This window comes from Trachypithecus francoisi, unplaced genomic scaffold (assembly GCF_009764315.1).
Source record: "Trachypithecus francoisi isolate TF-2019V2 unplaced genomic scaffold, Tfra_2.0 Lachesis_group11, whole genome shotgun sequence".
NCBI classification, from domain to species: Eukaryota; Metazoa; Chordata; class Mammalia; order Primates; family Cercopithecidae; genus Trachypithecus; species Trachypithecus francoisi.
Window position 1 is genome coordinate 99,037,502 of NW_022681456.1, and position 21,082 is coordinate 99,058,583.

The 21,082-nt window shown below is 39.3% G+C and overlaps 1 protein-coding gene across 5 annotated transcripts in view; it reads right to left on the minus strand.

Moving 5' to 3' along the window:
• BICD1 (BICD cargo adaptor 1) overlaps positions 1-21,082 on the minus strand; it is a 285,326-nt gene that overhangs the window by 40,152 nt on the left and 224,092 nt on the right. For 3 of the 5 annotated variants that reach the window (XM_033222473.1, XM_033222476.1, XM_033222475.1), the window contains exon 7: positions 18,318-18,525. In XM_033222473.1, coding sequence (XP_033078364.1) covers positions 18,318-18,525 — 208 coding nt within the window. Of the gene's footprint in view, positions 1-17,034; positions 17,229-18,207; positions 18,526-21,082 lie in introns of all 5 variants that reach the window. The other 2 variants (XR_004439970.1, XM_033222472.1) reach the window with 2 other exon arrangements.

Here is a 21,082-nt window from a genome sequence, read left to right on the forward strand (position 1 = left end):
GTGCTCTCGGCTCACTGCAAACTCTGCCTCCCGGGTTCAGGCGATCCTCCCACTTCAGCCTCCCCAATGCCACTATGCCCAGCTTATTTTTTTTAACTTTTTGTAGAGACAGCGTTTTGCCATGTTGCCAAGGCTGCTCTTGAACTCCTGCGCTCAAATGATTCGCTTACCTTAGCCTCCCAAAGTGCTAGGATTACAGGCATGAGCCACCGCACCTAGCCCTCTTTATTCTCTATTCTCTCTCCTCTGTGCTCCTCAGCTCTTCTCCATTTCAGCATGAAATTTAGGGTCTGTCAGAAAGACCTCTATCTCTCTGTTAGATTCCAGCTCCAACAACCAGTAGCTAGGGACACTGAAGAAGTGACTTAACTGTTCTGAGTCTCAGTTTTTCTGTTCAGTGAGAACATTAAATACCAATCCTGCAGGGTTCACATGAAGATCAGGTGAGAGAATGTTTGTGAAAGCGCGTAGCCCTGAGTCCATCCATCAGCCATGATGGACAAAGGAAAGGGAGGAGTCGAATGCCCTTAAGGTTTTCAGCTTCAAGAAACAAAGTAAATGCTATTAACAACAATGAAATAAGAAAGGTCAAAATGGATCATAGGAGAAATTCATTTCAACAAGCTATTCCTCCTATCATTATATTCATCGGAAATGCTCTTATCTATCAGACCATGCAAAGTCAAATTTCAGTCATTATTTCTGGTCACCCCAGAAGGAGGTGTCTGCTTCCTGCAGACTCCTTTAGCACTTCTCTCATCTCCTTCGGCATTTCTTTCTTTCTTCCTTTTTTTTTTTGAGACAGAGTCTTGCTCTGTCACCCAGGCTGGAGTGCAGTGGCACGATCTCCATCTCAGCTCACTGCAAGCTTCACCTCCCAGGTTCAAGTGATTCTTATGCCTCAGCCTCCCAAGTTGCTGTGATTACACGTGCACGCTACCACAACCAGCTAATTTTTGTGTTTTCAGTAGAGACGAAGTTTCACCATGTTGCCCAGGCTGGTCTTGTACTCCTCACCTCAAGCTATCTGCCTGCCTCGGCCTCCCAGAGTGCTGGGATTACAGGCGTGAGCCACTGTGCCCGGCTTCCTCTGGCATTTCTTATAGAACTCTAGACCCCTGCTTCCCTTGCAGCATATCTATTCTCCCCAGCCACACCGTGCAGCTCCTTGAGAGCAGGCAGGACCCTGCCTTATAATTCTTCAATTCCCCACAACACTTTGCTAGGGAATTTATGTGGTGCAAACCACCTCCTCTAAAAATATCCTTGGATTTATTTATTAGTATCATCAATGTCATTGTTTAATTAATTCACTTGAAGGGAGAGTTTACAATTTAGACACTCCTGTCATTGTAACAACATCTTTCTAACAAAAGGAATAAGAATGGATAAATATTATCTGATAAAGATTTTAAGGTTAATTTAGTGTTATCAGATGATCAATTCTTCTTCTTTGGTAACTGTAAGACTTTGATATATAAATCTTGAAAATAATTTTTAAATTGCCATCATTTAAGATGTGCCAGATAATATAAACAGTAAATTATTCCTCACTAAATCTACAAAATGATTAATAATGTTAGTGAATTAACAGAAAGGTTAATGGAAAGAAGCATCGAAGTACATTCTCCTTGTAGTAACAACTTGAACATTTAAACAGTTCTATGTATTCCTAAACAAAGAAACTGAAAAATGCACATATAGAGAGTTTAGAAATAATAAAAAAACTGAGAAAGAAATATTACATATAAAAGAGGAAGGGCATGAGATAGAAACATTTACATAAATATTAACAGTAGCTAGGAAAATAACTACTTACAAAAATCTAATGATGAATTTAATGGTACACTGATATGAAGAAAAATGGAGAGCTGCGAAGCACTGTCAGTGTTTTATAATCAAACACATAAAGTTGGCTATCTCATCCCTTTTCACCAAACGTATTACATCCCCTGTTAAAACATTAGTTATTCTGAAAGTACCCACAGACGATAGTGTAATTTCTGACTTCTCAGGGGTGAAATCTGCTAATTTATATCACCAAACACTTCAGACATATTTACATCAGTCTTTAACACAGCAAAGTCTATGATAGCGTATGCTCTTGATAGTCAGAAACAATCATTCTTCATTAATAAATTTCCAGAGAACAAAACGAAGGAATTGTTGAAACACATCAAAAAGTTTCAATATAGACAATGCAAAAATAAGACCTGGTGACAAATCTTAAAAAGTATCTGGCTCTTCCTTCACATAAATAACAACTGCATATAGTTCATCACACTTCAGTGACAAGCATGAAAGTCGTCTTCAACAATGTAGAATGACAGCACGCCTTGCTAAGTAGAGAGGGAGCATTTTTAGATTTTTCAGTGGTTATAGATTTGACAAAACTTTTCACCCATCTTCCCATTTGCTGTTCTGATGAATATCAGATGACTAGCTGATAAAACAAAGCAATATTCATGCAAAAACCTATTTTTATTTCAAATCTTGCAAAAGAGAAATACAAAAATGCCCTGCAGTACAGTCAGCTTTCTGTTTCTGAACAACTTACAATTAAACTGTGAGCATGTGTGTTATCAATAGCCTATGGTAGGAAATACATGGAGGATAAATGGGGTGAGGGTAATTAAATACAGTGGCACCAAGAGGTAAAAGTACATTTTGCTGCCAGATTCTTACACCAATTAAAAACCTTCAAAAAATAACCTTTTGTTTAGAAATGACCTTCTCAAGAGCAACGCCAGCTGGCACAGAGTTAACTCAAGGTGGTACGATGGTCTGTTCTTGTTAAGCAAAGTCAATAACAGCACATATCTAATGAAGACCAGCTGTACCTCTGAAATGTCAGAATTGATGCATCATCAAAAAGAAAAGAGAAATAAGTTACACTACAACCAATAATTCACTAAAAAGATCAATTATAAAAATAGCTCCCAAACAAGAAAAACATGAGACACCACTCAATGAAATGTGTTTGATCTTCTTGTTTAATATTTTCTTCATTTCTTTTAATCATTAAAAAAATCACACTAGAAAATATTCTGAGAGGTTCAGGGCATCTTCTTCTGTAAATCTATGGATCTGAAAATTATAGACTTTCACCAATGTCAGTTGTTTCTTGGCTTTTTTTTTTTTTTTTCATTTTTAAGGAAACAGGAAATACTTATAACATGTAATCCACATTTTTGGTGGGAGAAACAATTCAGTTATCTCAAGTTTCAAAATGCCTTGTCTTCACAAGCAAATTAAACCATAAGTATAACTTGGTTAAAGGAAAAGCAAAATGTTTAAATACTAGATATCTTGAAAATCTAAGTTTACAGAAGATGCTTATTCATTTTCAAAGAAAAGAATAAGAATTTCCAATGACAATCTTCCTAATGTAAAAGTATTTGATTCGTAGAAATTTAATTGAAGCAAAGCTACTCAGGAACAAATCTATTAAGAAAAATAAGGTTCACCTTCAGGTTTATAGCCAACTTACCTCTTTTTGCTTTTGATGTCAAGTAGTGCATAAAAAGAGAAAAAAATTTATGTTTAACTGATTCTAATGTCAATACATAATGGCTTATTCCATAAATACCTTCTCAGAGTAAAGGACCTCAGAACTAGTCTTAAAAGATCCTACGGTTAGAGGTGAAGCTTGGCCAGAAGCAAACGGTAGCCCTTCCTACTTTAAATTTCTTTCTTTTTTTCTTTTTATTTTTTGGAGACTGGGTCTTGTTCTGTCACCCAGGCTGGAATGCAGTGGCACGATCTCGGCTCACTGCAGCCTCTACCTCCCAGGCTCAAGTGATCCTCCCACCTCAGCCTCCTGAGTAGCTGGGATCATGGGTGTGCATCACATCCCTGGCTTCTATTCTAAATGTACAATTCCAGTTCTTATGATCCAAGTTGATCACAGACTAATTTTCTCTTTGTAGTAAGACACAATCTGAAGTGCAATGAAGAACTGGGACGCAAGGCTCAGTTTAGAGCAAAAGAATGGACTAGATATGGACTAGATGATCAGCATCAGAGCAGCAAAAAAGTCCTTAAGATGAGGAAATGTGTCGCCTTAAACTAAAAAACAAAACAAACAACAAAAAACCACCAATTTTTTTTTTTTTTTTGAGACGGAGTCTTACTGTGTCGCCAGGCTGGAGTGCAGTGTTGCAATCTCAGATCACTGCAATCTCAGCTTCCTGGGTTCAAATGATTCTCCTGCCTCAGCTTCCCAAGTAGCTGGGATTACAGGCACGTGCCACCATGCCTGGCTAATTTTTTTGTATTTTTAGTAGAGATGGGGTTTCACCATGTTGGCCAGAATGATCTCCATCTCTTGACCTCGTGATCCACCCGCCTTGGCCTCCCAAAGGGCTGGGATTACAGACGTGAGCCACCACGCCTGGCCAAAAACACCAATTTTTATATCCACTAAGAACCTTTTTTTTTTTGTTTGAGACAGAGTCTTGCTCTGTCACCCAGGCTAGAGTGCAGTGGCACGATCTTGGCTCACTGTAACCTCCACCTCCCAGGTTCAAGTGATTCTTCTGCCTCAGCCTCCTGAGTAGCTGGGATTACAGGCGCCCGCCACTGCGCCCAGCTAATTTTTGTATTTTTAGTAGAGACGGCATTTCACCATCTTGGCCAGGCTGGTCTCGAACTCCTGATCTTGTGATCCACCCGCTTCGGCCTCCCAGAGTGCTGGGATTACAGGCGTGAGCCACTGCATCTGGCCAACTTTTGTTTTTGTTTTTAAGACGGAGTCTGGCTCTGTAGTACAGGCTGGAGTGCAGCAGCGTGATCTTGGCTGATTGCAACCTCCGCCTCCCGCGTCCTTGTTCAAGCAATTCTCCTGCCTCAGCCTTCTGAGTAGCTGGGATTACAGGAACGCACCACCATGCCCAGCTAATTTTTGTATTTTTAGTAGAGACAGGGTTTCACCATATTGGCCAGGGTGGTCTTGCATTCCTGACCTCGTGATCCGCCTCCCTCGGCCTCCCAAAGTGCTGGGATTACAGGCATGAGCCACCACGCCTGGTCAAAAATAACTTTAGTTAAAATGACAGTCCTGCTTTAGATCATTATTCTGCAAAATAAATATATGTATTTTCATATAAGTCTTAAATGCAAATTTGTCTTTTCTTTTTTTCCTTCTTTTTTTTGAGACAGAGTCTTGCTCTGTTGACCAGGCTGAAGTGCAGTGGGTGCCATCTCCGCTCACTACAGCCTCCACCTCCCAGGTTCAAGCAAATTCTCCTGCCTCAGCCTCCTGAGTAGCTGAAATTACAGGTGTGCGCCACCATGCCTGGCCAATTTTTGTATTTTTAGTAGAGACAGTGTTTCACCATGTTGGCCAGGCTGCTCTCGAATTCCTGACTTTAAGCGATCCACCCACCTCGGCTTCCCAAAGTGCTAGGATTACCAGCATGAGCCACCACACCCAGCCACAAAATTTTCGAGTTATAGAAGTTGTTTTTTTTTGAAGTAATTATTTTAAGAGTAACAATCTAATCTAGCCCTGAGAATCATCACTGACTAATTCAGTCACACAAGAGGGCCAGCTCCAGAAGCGGTCCCTCAGAAGATCTCATCTGTGGACTGGGCACACTGAAGCGATATAAATCATCTATATGCCAAAAAAGAAAAAGAAAATCTCTGAGCTCCAGTAATGACTCAAGTTCAAATAAACTTGGCTATTGCATGTACAGTTCACAAAAAAACTTTAAATTTGTGGTATGGAGAGTATATCAATGACTAGTATTGGCTGAGACGTGACAAAGGACAATGAATTTAGTGGTTCCATGGCATCTTTATGACTGCACTTTTTGAAGAAAACAAAGAATGGAATAGTCAACCATTTTGAGTTGTGCTTTTCCTTTTTCCTCTCGTCCCTTTCAGGCAAAATACACTGGGGAAACTGCCAGGAAAATTGAGTAAGATCAACAGACGACTAAAGAGATGGGTGTGTGGAGAACAGAACACAGAGCTATGCAAGAGGAATCCCAGAGGGTGGCAGCAATGCTTCCCTGCTCTATAATGAGTGTGGTGCACTAGGAATCTTTGCTGGTTGATGAGCTATGTAAGTTTAATTACTAGGTCACTTTAAGTAGTCTACGTATAAGTGCTATGAAACTATATTTTCACTACATCATTTCTTTCTTTCTATTTATTTATTTAGGCACTGTCACCCAGGCTAGAGTGCAGTGATGCGATCACAGCTCACTGCAGCCCCCACCTCCTGGGCTCAAGCAATTCTCCCACCTCAGCCTCCCCTGAAACTATAGGCACATACCATCATGCCCGGCTAATTTTTGTATTTTTTGTAGAGACAGGGTTTCACCATGTTGCCCAGGCTGGTCTCGAACTCCTGGGCTCAAGTGATCCACCCACCTCGGCCTCCCAAACTGCTGGGATTACAGGCGTGAGCCACTGTGCCCCGCTCACTACACCATTTAAAATAAAGGAACGGGAAGGAGCAAGCCTGGGCGTTCCATGAACATTCTAACTGCACATCAGTTGAGCTATGCTCACAGCCAGAGCTCAGGCTGCCCTGCCCAGCTCCCTCAGAGCTCAGGAGAACCACTGCAGCTAGATTCAGTGTGTAGAAAGGTCAATTTTCCTAACCATTTACAATGCCTCAGAGCAGTTTAGGTGGCTGTCATGTTGACGGACATTCCGGAATTAAATTAGTGGCTTCCATATGCCATGTAACAATATCGGTATACTTTTAGATATCAAATCCTGCCCATTTTGAGAGAGAAATCAAAGTGTTGGCACGTTGTCAGAATTCAGCAAGAACTCAGGAACATCACTACTCCTTCCTGCCTTGTCTACTCAGTTCACAACACATAGTCACTTTAAATCATCAAAAAGTTTGTTTTACATATTAGATAATGGGAATTTTCCTTTTTTTTTTTTTTGAAAAAACATTCCCTTTTCTTGGGAACTATACTATATGATGCTGGAATATCATAACATTTATTTAGAAGCACTGATTTTACACAGTGACCTCCGGACCCAGTCATGGACAGAATAACTTGAATTCATAGCATCAGAGAGTCTCAGACCTGGGAGGTGCCCTTCCGGGATTTCTTCACTGTAGGCTCTCCTTTTACATTTATGAGGAGAAATGGACAGATAAGTAGTTGGTTAACCTAGAGACTGGCTTCCCTGGGTACCTACTGTGACTTTCTCTTAATATGTTTTCTTAATATTCTTTGCAGACAGGAGAAGTCCCTTTGCAAGGTACAGTTTGGATATACCATCTCAGAAAATGCCTTATAATCAGAGGGTTTGTTGTAATAGAGGTGGTTGTTATGTAGGCACAGTGGGGGCAAATAGTAGAATATAATAGACTGATGTCAGCAGATTGGATTAAATAGGTATGAGGACAGCATAGAAGATACTGATGGCTCTCTTCCTCTGGACTACAACAAATGGCCCTAGCTGCCCAACAGAACTCTGCTTGCAGAGCTTTGGGATCTGAAGGTGAGGCAATGTTATAGGTAGACTGTTCAGCACCCAACTCCCTGGGAAGATACCAAAGAAACTGTGGATTTGGTGTTGTAGGCTAGTGACTGCTGGTTGGTAGAATAAAGGGTATTCTGTCTTGAGCGTGGAGAGCACACACAGGTAGAAGGTGGTGAGATTAAAATGTATAATTGTTTTATTCTGGATTTAGACTAGTTTGTTATTACGGGGTGGAGGCTGGTCACTTCAGTGAGTCTAAGGCAGTATCTGTGATGTAGAAACGAATCCTAGAAATGTCCCTTTCAGCTTGAGTATCTGCCTGCTGAGATATATATATGAGCTAGAAAGCATCATTTGGGGTTTGGGCAGAGTCAGGAGAGGCAGACAGGTTTTGCCTGGAATGTCCTGGGCCTCATGTATGTCTCAGCCCACCCTTTCCTCCCTGTTACTCGTCTGGACACAGTCACCTTCTGGAGGCTGCTATCTTTAGCACTGTATGGGTGGACTTAGGTGAACATAAGTACAAACTAATTACTCTTGCTCTTAAATATGTAACAATTAAGAATATCAAATAAGTACTTCTTTCCTTTATGGATATATTAGAGAAAAATTGTAGTTTTTCCTCCTAAGGATTGAAATATATTAGGAACTTTCAATTTCCATGGATTTAATAAAATTTTAACAAAATCTAAAAGACTTTAAAATTACATAATGATACTAAAAGTCAATATGGATTGAAAAGTATGATCTAATATAATATATACTTTCTTGCTATAGAGTTTTTCATATTGATCTCTTTAGTAATTAAAAAGTTTCATCCTTTCATCATAGCTTATTTTGCTTACAATGCTCAGGTTTTGAATATGAAATCTTTTAAGGAAATGTAATTTCTGGACAGGAATACCTGACAGAGGAGAGAACAGTAAACAAAAACAAAAATAAAACAAAACAAAAACACAAATAGGACCATGGTCATTAGATGTTCTACTAAGTATTGCATTTTTGTTGACTGGGTCCAATTTGTAGCATGGAATGGTTTACTCAGTATTATCTTTATCTTCTCTCTTACTGTGGGAAGAAGGAAGACACATGAAATAATTAATCTTGAAAGACTTTGATGTGTTTTCAGTCTATATACGGTGTCAATAAATTCTGCTATTTAAAACTGGCAGGATGTATTTTAAACCTTTTTAAGGCACTCTCTGGCTTAAAATAAGAAACAAGGGCTTTCACAACTTGATTACAGTAATTAAAAAAATAAGTCATTATACTGTTTTAAGAATGTTTAAGGAATATGTTTTGTTAGGATATATCTAAGTAGTTACATTCTTATACCGACAAAGAAATCTAGTAACAAATAAGAGATGTATGAAAAAGGTATACAGGTACAAACTTTTTTTTGTTTTGTTTTATTGAGACAGAATTTCACTCTTGTTGCCCTGGCTGGAGTGCAATGGTGTGATCTCGGCTCACTGCAACCTCCACCTCCTGGGTTCAAGCGATTCTCCTGCCTCAGCCTCCCGAGTAGCTGGGACTACAGGTGCGTGCTACCACGACCAGCCTAATTTTTGTATTTTTAGCAGAGACGGGGTTTCACCATGTTGGCCAGGATAGTCTCAATCTCTTGACCTCGTGATCTGCCCGCCTCGGTCTCCCAAAGTGCTGGGATTACAGGCATCAGCCACCACGCCTGGCTCAAATATTTAATATATATCTACTTTAAAAAGCATTGCCACCAATCAGAGACAAAGCATAATCAGCAAAATAGCAAATGTTTGCTCCAATATTTCAGTTTAAAAGAAAAATAAGGGCCAGGCGCGGTGGCTCATGCCTGTAATCCCAGCACTTTGAGAGGCCAAGGCGAGAAGATCACCTGAGGTCAGGAGTTTGAGACCAGTCTTACCAACATGGAGAAACCCCGCCTCTACTAAAAATACAAAATTAGCTGGGCATGGTGGCACATGCCTGTAATCCTAGATAGTTGGGAGGCTGGGGCAGAAGAATTGCTTGAACCTGGAAGGCAGAGGTTGCAGTGAGCCAATATTGCGCCACTGCACTCCAGCCTGGGCAACAAGAGCGAGACTCTGTATAAAAAAAAAAAGAGAAAGAAAAAATAAAAATGAAATACATGCCATCTTAAATTTTATTTTAAAATCAGTTGTTATTCAAATTTAGATTTGTGTGGAAATTCTATCTAGTAAAAACTATTGGTAAGAAGTTCTAGAACTGCACCATCCAATACAGTAGTCCTTAGCCAAATGTGGCTGTTGAGCATTTGAAATGTGGCTAGTTCAAATCAAGCTATGCTGTTAAGTGCCTAATACTGAATTTCAAAGGCTGAATAAGAAAAACAGAATGTGTATGTATGCATGTATGTGTATGTGTGTGTGTGTGTGTGTGTATATATATATATTTTTTTTTTTTTTTAATTTTTTGACAGGGTCTCACTCTGTCACCCAGGCTGGAGAGAACTAGCACAATCTTGGCTCACTGCAACCTCTGCTTCCTGGGCTCAAGGGATTCCCACAGCTTGGCCTCCTGAGTAGCTGGAACTACAGGCGTGCACCACCATGACTGGCTAATTTTTGTAGTTTTCGTAGAGACAGGGTTTTGCCATGATGCCCAGGCTGGTCTTGAACTCTTGGCCTCAAGGGATCCACCCACCTCAGCCTCCCAAAGTGGAACTATAGGTGTTAGCCACCTATGAATTCCATGTTGAAATGATCACATTATGGATATAGTGTGTCAATTCAAATCTATTACTAAAATTAAGTTCATCTGTTTCTTTTTATTTATTTTTTGAAACAGGGTCTTGCTCTGTCACCCAGCCTGGAGTGCAGTTGCATGATCACGGCTCACTGCAGCCTCCATCTCCTGGGCTCAAGCAATCCTCCCATCTCAGCCTCCTGAGTAGCTGAGACTACAGGCGCATGCCACTATGCCTGGATAATCTTTTTATTTTTTGTAGAGACATGGTTTCGCCATGTTGCCCAGGCTGGTCTTGAACTCCTGGGCTCAGGTGATCCTCCATTTTGGCCTCCCAAAGTGCTGGAATAATAGGCATGAGCCATGGCGCCTGACTTCTTTTTCTTTTTCTAACATGACTACTAGACTACTAGAGAATTTAAATTTACATATGTGGTTTATATCATATTTCTATTGAATAGTTCTGAATACAAACATTCTTGTAGCTGTCATTTTATCATTTGGCAAGAAATATTTCTACTGTACACATAGAAACATTCCAAGCTTTCTTAAAGAGCTCAAGCATGTCTTCCTTCCCCTTCATAACTTCTTCTGACTCAAAAGAAACAAAAAGATGAATGGATAGGAAAGAAGAACCCAGATACAGCAATTGAAAAAAACCCGGCAAGCATAGTGTCTGTGGTTGTGCCAATGGTATTAATACATATGTAAAATGCATATTTGTTTTTATATATGTATATATTTATATGCATTTCCTTATATATGTATAGAATGTTTCTGGAAAAATACACAAGGTTGGTTGGGTGGGCACAGTTGTGGCAGAAATCTACCATCTACTGTGTACCCTTTGTACTTAAAAATTTTTGAACCATTACCTATTGAAAAATATACAGCAAGTTTAAAAATGTATTTCTCAACATGTGGTTGACAATTTTGTGAATTAATATATTTTTTCTTCTTTTTACTCCGTCACTCATTGGAGTGCAGTGGCTCACTGCAGCCTTGACCTCCCCGACTCAAGCAATCCTCCCGCCTTAGCCTCCTGAGCAGCTGGGACTATGAGTGCATGCCAGCACATCCAGCTAATTTTTAAATTTTAATGGAGAGACGAGGTCTCGCTATGTTACCCAGGCCAGTCTCGGACTCCTGGGCTCAAGCAATCCTCCTGCTTTGGCTTCTCAAAATGCTGGGGTGACAGGAATTAACATTTTTGATTTAACTTTTGTTTTGGCAGATTCCCAACTAAAGACAACATATTCTGACATCAAGAAGTGCCTGGGCCTTCCCCTACAGGGAAGAATTCTATGGAAACTATGTTCAAAGAAAATACAAGCCTAAAAGATTACAGGTTTCAACAGACTACCCCTTCGCTCCTACTAGTTCAATAATTGAATCCCGTGGAAAAAGAAAGTATAGTGATATGGGAAGTGGAACACACATAGAAAAGCCTCTATAGGAAAAAATATAATTTATAAAGTACAAAACACTGAGGCCATTAGTTCAAACAAGATTGACTGAGCTCCTTCCACACACAGAACATGGAAAGCAGTAAGAGCAGATCGTGTGTGCACAGGACATGCTGGCTGATGAAATATATAGTTGAATTGTAAGTTGGGACATATTTAAACATTCCTATTCTTCACAGCTTTGATTCTGGTCTGCACTACCTCTCATCTGCATATTTTATGAGTCTCTGTACCCGCTTCTTTATCTTAGATGTTACCCACATCTAATCCATTCTCCACCTTGTCATCAGGGTGATTTTATCAAATGAAAATCTGATCCTATTCTTAAAACTGCTAAGCTATGCCCATGGTAAGGTCTGCTCTCACTAACCTGGCTGTCTGTCTTCAGGTCCCTGTCCACCTTCGCAGCCTCGCTTTCTATTACTTCCAAGTCCTGCACCAGGTTGTAGCACTGAGCTCATTGGCACTGGGCCAAGTTGACCTCCTTTCCTATAAGGTTCTTCTCATGACCCAAACCTGTGCGGCTACCTTCTGCCTATTACGGTATAGCCACCTTTCATGGCCAGCGTTGCATTTCTTCTGGAAGGATGTTCCTAATCGCCCTAATTCCTTTATTTATTCCAGGAATATCTATTAATATCAGTACATATTTGTCTTCTACCTCCCCTACCAGACTATGAGTTTTATTTGAATATCATTGTATATCAAGAGCCAAAAAAAGTGCCTGACACATAGTAGATATTCACTAAATTTTGTTAAATTCTGGTGAATGAGTAAATGGATTAATGAAATAAATGTGATTTTGGTACTTGCTTAAGAACATAGGCTTTGCAATACATGAAACAAACAAATATCTACTTGTTTGAAAGCAGTGAAACATAAAGGCAGTTTTTACTATGAACATATCGGTGTGTGTGGTTGACTATGTATCTCAAGGGGTGATTATGTATCTAAGGCTAATACACTTCTGTGAGTTGCTTTAAAAAACAGTAAAATGTAAAATGTCACAGAAACATTTGCAGACTTCAAAATAATACCATTCTCTTAAACTAGCTGAGTCACTGTGTCAGAGAAAGAGAGGGAGGGAGGGATGAAGGAGGGAGGAACAGAGGAAGGGAGGAGATTGAAATGATAGGGAGAAGCAAGATATCTAAGAGGAAAAGCGTGACATGGGAAACACAGTGTGAAGAGCAAGCTGCTTAGGCTATTACTTCCAGACTGAGTTCAAACTTGCTTCTCCAGGTTTGCCATTTCCTACTTATCTTGCGTAAATGCTGCAGTCAGTTCTTTACTACAGAAATAACAACTCCTGCCTGTGAATTACATGGATTCCTTTTACATATTCTGACAGGCTGATTGTAATTATTGATTAAATGGTAAGATGATGATGAAGAAGATGATGAGGAGGAAGAAGAGAAGAAGGAGGAAGAGAAGGATATAGGCCTAGGTAGTTAAGGAATCAAGATAAAATGCTGACTAAAAAATAGGCAACAATTTTGTGAAGACATACAATCTGCTGCCTAATTACAAACTCCTTGATGACAACAGGGTCCCTTTTGAGTCAAGGTCATCAAGGCTGATAGGCACTTCTCAGACCAGCTGGTAAATGAAACTGTGAAAACTAAGATGAGCATGTGGAAGGACACTGGAATTTGTGTGCCAGGATAAGGATAACGTCAAGAGCAAGAAAATCAACAAGCAAGCCATGGCCAGAAGCACTGGAATTGCAAGGGCTGAGGTTGCAGAAGCTGAGCCAGCCAGAGGGAAACGCCAGAATTTTCCCTTAAAAGGTTGTACTAATGCAGCAAATCAATCAGGATAATGCATTAATTAGTATAAAACATTCTACTAATGTTGAAAATTAATGGCCTACCCTATAGTTGATTCTCCAGAATTGAGAAATTGTGCACTTGAGGAGATGAGGTTTTCTGTTTACCATCTCATAGAAATAAAATCTATTTGAAAGTATCTCTTATATAGAATAAGTAACATTTTATGTTCTGTGTCTTAAATTTTTAAATGAGACATACCTCTCTCAATTCCTCAGCTGAAGGATTAAGAACAAATTAAACTAATTTCATTTTTAGTTGAGATAATTGCTTCAACGGTCCTCAATAGAAAAATAAAGCCCATATTTGCTTATTAGAATAATTAAAAATCACCTAAAAACATGTATTAAAAATATATTAAAAATATATTTTTAGGTGATTTAAAAATCACCTAAAAACATGTATTAAAAATATATTTTAGAAATATATTTTAGTTTTTAGCTTATCAAAAACATTCTGACAAATTAATAGAGAACTTTCTGTTTAAAATGACTAATAGATACTGTTATTAGCTAGCAAATTTTATAATGGTTAAACTCATGAATTTAAAAATACTCATAAAATCTATTATTTCCCATAGGCTTATGATATTTCTTATATAGAACATGAGACTGGTCATATATGGCATATTTTATCTTTCTTGGCTTAATGAAAAGATTTGATATAGTAAAAGCATCATAATGAATGTTTGATATGTTTTACCCTACATAGTTCAGTTGAGGGAAAATAACATATATTGGTAATAATGCAGATATTTATAGAAGCTACAATTTATTTGGTGTGGATGGTCAGTCACTTTCTATAGTAATTCATTGAACTAGGACCTTTTAGAAAATGTTGCTAAGACTGATTTGATAAGAATTTATTAAGCGTTAATCTGGTTGATTCCATGATACATAATTAAAAATTCCTAAGGCTATAATAACAGCTTTACTTCCTTTTCCTGTTTTATTATTTTAACTTTACATAAATGGTGAGAATTATAAAGGTTATCAATATGTTAAGCTGTCAGCGTGATCTTCTGGTCTGGTGATTATTCTGAATTCCACATTCCTTATATCTCTAATCTTTTTTTTTTTTCTGAGACGGTGTCTCACTCTGTCACCCAGGCTGGAGTGTAGTGGTGCCATCTCAGTTCACTGAAACTTCCGCCTCCCTGGCTCAAGGGATCCTACCTTAGCCTCCTGAGTAGCTGGGACTACAGGCGCCCACTACCACACCTGGCTAATTTTTGTATTTTTTGTAGAGATGGGGTTTCACCATGTTGCCCAGGCTAGTCTAAAACTCCTGAGCCCAAGTGATTCACCTGCCTCGGCCTCCCAAAGTGCTGGGATTACAGGGGTGAGCCACCGTACTCAGCCTCAAATCTCATAAATAGTAATCATTTCTAAGCTCAATTTCTAAGGTATTTTCTGGTTATTCAAAACTAAAGCGTTTAAGACAATATACTGGTACTCTTATTCATGTATGCTAACTGACTTTAGAGTTGTAAGATGTGTACAGTGTGTATAAAGTTGCAGAAAGATTCCCAATGTGGGAAAACAGGAAAGTGTTTTATGAGCTTTTAGTACATTGATATACCCTTCTTGACAGCAACATCAGAATGGAGCAAAAAACATAAAGATGTTCAACTTTTAACTGAGTGATCTCACTCCTGAGAAAAATGTAATAGATGAGAAGCTGAAAGCATGAGGGTATTCCCAGCAGTACTCTATAATATAACAAACAATGAAAAACTACCTCAGACAAGAGGAGAAGTAGTGATTAATGTGGTAACAGCATCTGAAACAAAATCTATGACACAATAACTTTAACAAATAAAAGACTAGATAGCAACATGGAAAAGCTTGTGATATAATGTTCATGGCTTAAACAATGTAATGATAACAATATAAAATATATATCCATGTAAACAAAAACCAGTCATACAAAAATGAAAACAGTTATTGTTGTTAACATTGATTATTTTTAACCTTACTGAGATGTTATCTTTTAATTAAACAACAATAGGAGTTATTTATTAATCATACCAATTTCTTTTCTAAGTTCCAGTAGATAGTGCTACTAAATCCATTTGGAACACTAAAAAGAAGACTTTTGTGGGTTTTATCCGAGTTAGGTATCCTGATAAATCATTACCACTTTGGTGATTCACAGAATACTTCAAGGTACCTTCCAAGGAGGTCTAAAACAATAGGAAATCAGTTATGAAATTAAAAACACCAAGCAGTTTTTACTTTTTTTCTTCTTAGGTGTATATTTTGGTTATTACACCATTCCACGCATTATCACTACCAATTTCCTCAAACACCTTTAGAACGTGAAATGCACTATCAGTTTCTACACCACATCTTTTAATCCCAATCAGTAGGCTGATTCCATGAATCAGATAAGGGAAGTATTAGAGATTCAAAGGCTGAGGTTTGCAAAAAGGAATTAAGGTAAAATGAAAAAATAAATTCTATTTCAGCGGTGGCAAACTCAAAGACTACAGGAGGGGCCAGAAGAGAATAGAAATGAGGATAGCAGGCTGGGTATAAGTAATAAGGAGGAGTGGGGACTGTGGCAAAGTGCAGAGCTTGCCCTAACAGCAACAGCCACTACAGAGCTCTAACAGGTGTTGACATGCGTTAATGCAGACCTAGGGCTGCCAGATATTCAGAATCTTCCAAAAGAGGCCAGAAATACTGATGCTCATACAAAATCTCTTGAATTTTTAACTGTCGATAACTAACTTGAATTAGTTTTATTTTTTATTTTCTGGCAATAGTCAAATAACAGTTGCCCTTAAGCTTACTTTGGTTTATGGGCTCCTTGTTTGCCACTTCTGCCCTATACTCACATGCAGGGATTCCTCAAAAGGATCATTTTTATTTGCAAGAAGTCACATTTTCTCTATTTGCCATATGTCACATTTTCAATTTAGGCCTCTTCATAGAACAAGTAAAAAGAATGAAAGGAAGGAGGGAAGGAAGAAAAATGCAAAATAGTGAAGCTAAGTGTGAGCATGTTGGTAAGCATTAACCAACGGGGGCTTGCAAGCTACAAGAACATTATACTAAGACCTAAATGTTCTTGAGGAGCAAAATCTTAGAGGGTTTTACTTTTATTCTCCATATAATGATTGAGGAGACATTCTGAGTCACTACAAAAGGAAATCAGCCCAAAAGCCTTGTTATACATATGGCTCCCTTTACGGAAACTACATTAAAAATGGTAAGAGAGAACTGGCCAAATCTGACCAAGATGGAATCGCCATGAACTACCAAACTGCAAATAGGATCCAAGTGTGTATGTATTGTGCTTGTTGCTAATTTCCCTTTTCCTATCCCAGTCCTTCCAACTCTCATTTGCCATCTTTGGCTGTTAAATGGAAGTCTGTCATTCTAAGGAATATGAGTAAAGGAGGAAACAGGAAGCTAAGTGTAAGGAAGTTTTTACTTAACTTGTAGGAATTTATACATCATCAAAGGTAGACTCTGCGGATGGGTGGGCCTGAGTGACTGGAAGGAAGGGGAGAGTCTACTCAACTAATCATTTGCATCACATGCACCCAAGGAAAAAATGTTTACCTGGTGGAGCCACGGTTAACCTTTTTTCCTTGCTGAGCCGGTGCCCTTGGATGAATTCACTCATGGAGGGGGGGCCCTTCAGAAGAAATGATTCTGTGGAGGTGGGATCAGGGGGAACTCTTAATAAATTCTGTAGGTAGGAAGCCCCTGAAGTCCTGGGACGGCTCTGATCACAAAGGGAAGGTGAAAATTGTCTTGCAGGAGATCCAAGAAAAATACATATAGGAAACAAAAAAGTTTTACTTTAATTACCTTTCAACGCCTCACCAGTGACAACATTATTTATATTGGCATTTCATTAACTATATAAATCAATATTTTTGCTATTTTTTTTTTTTTAAGTTTCCACATCAGGATACAACCCTATTTGGAAACTGTTCTGGATACTGGAAAAGAGATTTATTACAGTTAGTCAGCTTGAACCGCAAATAGAAAATATATTATTTGAGTCTTTAATGAAAGCTCCTAAAATAAAAATGTTACCATTAACCAAAAATACATAGTAAGTAACTCAACAGCCAGGACTCTGGAAAGAAGTCACACAATCAAGCCCCGAAAAACCTTACAAGTGGTTTCTCTGGGCAATAGTCCCATGCCAAATGAAAAAGCACAAAAACCGCTTTCAAGAAAAGGACTGTGCGTATTCCACCCCATTTTATCTAGATATAGACATCCCCTTTCAGTCCGTCATCAATTTTGGTCATGTGGACAAAAGTTACCCTAAGAGAACATATTCATATCCTTGTCCCGTTAAAGAGAAGCTGATAAACAGCACCATTTCCAAAGGTACAACGACTTTTAAAATTATAACCCAGGTAGAACACGCTTCATTCTTAATATCCACCTTTATCTACTAATTCTTAGGTTGGAGGGAAGGGAGAGGCATATTTACACATACAAAGAGCAGCAAAAATATTAACAGACACTTGAAAATTATATTACGATTAATCAAGAGGAGGGATTGGGCAGGGGGTTAGAAAGAACTACATAAACACAATTATCAAAAAGGTTTTGATCTGGAAAGACCCACATTAGCAAGGATCATTTATATGCCAGCTCCCATTTTTTCTTTTCCTTCCCCTCCTCCATCCTCCACAACAAGAGCACATTCATTTTTGCAGTTAACTAAAATCTGGCCACTGCACCGTACTATGAAGATTGCTGCATGCATACCTTTTCCTCTGAGTGCCACTGCTGACCCGAATGTTGGGTGTCTGTGGGCCCTGACTATGCAGGAGGTAAGTGTCTATGGTGGGCACGGTGACTGATGCCTCCCCACTTACTTTAGGGCTGCCGATCTTGCTCTTTCCAAGTTTGCCTTTGCTGCGTCGGGACTGCTCATGGTCAAACTCTAAGTCCTCCAGCCTCTGGGTCAGGGCGAGTTTTTGCTGGATAGCCATTCGTAACAAAGTGTTTAGAGTCTTCTTCTCATCCTCTGCAGCGGCTAACTGTCTCTGCATCTCATCCAACTGGGTGACATATTCATCACATCTGGAACCAAAACAGAGAAGGGGTCAGGGGAAAATCTTGGTGAAACTGAATTTGGACTTAAGTTGAAAAGTAATAAATTTGACTGAAATTTAGAAATTTAGAAGACTGGTTTAAAGGTGTAGCAATAGAATGTAGATAACCTATAATAGCAGAAAATTGGAATGTATGTTCATCCATACAATGAAGGATAGACAGGACATTTTAAAAAGTTTATTATTATTTTCTTGTTGTTGTTTTGTTTGTTTTTTGAGACTCAGTCTTGCTGTATTGCCCAGGCTGGAGTGCAGTGGTGTGATCTTGGCTCACTGCAACCTCTGCCTCCCAGGTTCAAGCAATTCTCATGCCTCAGCCTCCGAATTAGTTGGAATTACAGGAGTGTGCCACCATGCCCGGCTAATTTTTGTATTTTTTTAGTAGGGACGGGGTTTCACCATGTTGGCCAGGTTGGTCTCGAACTCCTGACCTTAAGTGATCCTCCCACCCTGGCCTCCCAAAGTGCTGGGATTACTGGCATGAGTCACCATGCCCAGTCATAATCATTTTTTAAAGAGACAGGGTCTCACTATGTTGCCCAGACTGGTCTCGAACTCCTGGCCTCAAGTGATCTTCCTGCCTCAGTTTCCCAAAGTGCTGGGATTACAGGTATCAGCCACTGCACCCAGCCCATATGGAGACAGTCTTAATAGGCAACGTCTTAAACCCCAGGGACAGAGTTATTGTGGGGCTGCTGTGTAATAGCAGAATACCTGTCAAGTCTCCCACAAAGTCCACAGTACCTGAAGTGTCTTACAGTAGCTCTTTTTACTGTATAACATTGTATTCTTTGGAGGAATGTAACAAGTTTATATTATAGCCTATAATATCCAAAATAATAATGTTTATAAAGAAAACATTTCCTTATCTATATTTATACATTTTAGTTTTAGTAGAGATTGCAGCTGTTGCTCTTGTTAATTTGACTGATTTGCCTGAATTAGAAAACTGAGTATTTTCAATGATTTCTCAACCAGATGACAGAGTAATGAGTTGTCAAAAAAACAAAAAACAGAAAACCCTGCAAAAACCAAGATTTGCACAAGGTTTGATACAGATATAGCAGGCTGTCCGAAACATCTTTATTCAGGTTTCATACTTGTGCCAAAGAAGGAAGATAAGCTTAGTGATCTTTTTTCCTTACCAAAGGCAAAACCTGAGCACATATACATTTGGAAGATAGAGGTGGCGTGGGGAAAAAGCTCATTCTGAGTTTTTTTTTTCCTGAATTTATTTACCCACTAAAATATGAATAATAAATATTGTTCATGCCAAAAAAAAGTATGTGAAAATGGACAATTTGGGGATAACAATTCCTTTTTATAAAAAACTATTATTATTATTTTTGAGACGGAGTCTTGCTCTATCACACAGGCTGGAGTGCAGTGGCATGATCTCAGCTCACTGCAATCTCCGCCTCCCAGGTTCAAGCAATTCTCCTCCCTTAGCCTCCTGAGTAGCTGGGACTACAGGCGTGTGCCACCATGCCTGGCTAATTTTTGTATTTTTAGTAGAGACAGGGTTTCACCATGTTGGCCACGCTGGTCTCGAACTCCTGACCTCAGGTGATCCACCCGCCTTGGCCTCCCAAAGTGCTGGGATTACAGGTGTGAGCCACCGTGCCTGGCTAGGGGATAATAATTCTTATATAAATCAGATTCAGACTTGAAATGTCCTTTGACATTTTTAAAAGTTTCCTTCTCAAAGAGAAAATTTATGTTTTCTTGATTCCAAATGTAATCCTGATTCTTTCATCAAAGAGGGGGGACATTGTGCCCTATTCCTATTCTCTATTCTGTCCACCATAGCAGCCAGGTAAACACATTCTATTCCCCAAACACTGTCATGCCCTGAGACCCAGAAGCCAGTTCCCTCCAGTTCCTCTGCACCCCTGTGGGCTTTCAGGCACTCAGCCTTCTCACTGCCATCTCCAAGAGATTCAATCACAAGGTCTGAGCTTAAGCCTGTACTCTCCTAACATACAAAGAAAGCTGGAGAGTTTCTGGGGGACTCCTACAAAGCTCAAGAGATCTTTTTTTTGTTTGTTTTTAAAACTTTTACATGTATCAGCTACATGTCAATTATTTACAAAATCTGCCAGTAAAGACATAGTAATTATTTGTGAATTTTGCACCAAGTTTGCATCATACAAGATATATAATTGGTGGGATTTGGTCGGGCATGGTGGCTCATAACCTAACTCAGGACTTTTGGAGGCCAAGGTGGGCGGATCTCTTGAGCCCAGGAATTTGAGACCAGCCTGGGCAACATGGCGAGACCCTGCCTCCACAAAACCCACAAAAATTAGCGGGTGTGGTGGTGCAAGCCTGCAGTCCCAGCTACTCGGGAGGCTGAGGTGAGGTGGGAGGATTGCTTGAGCCCAGGATGTCCAGGCTGCAGTGAACCGAGATGGCGCCACTGCACTTCAGCCTGGGTGACAGAGACCCTATCTCAAAAAAACAAAAGTAATTTTTTTTACACTGCATTGTGACAGCAAAATATGTATTTCAACAGTATATTGAAA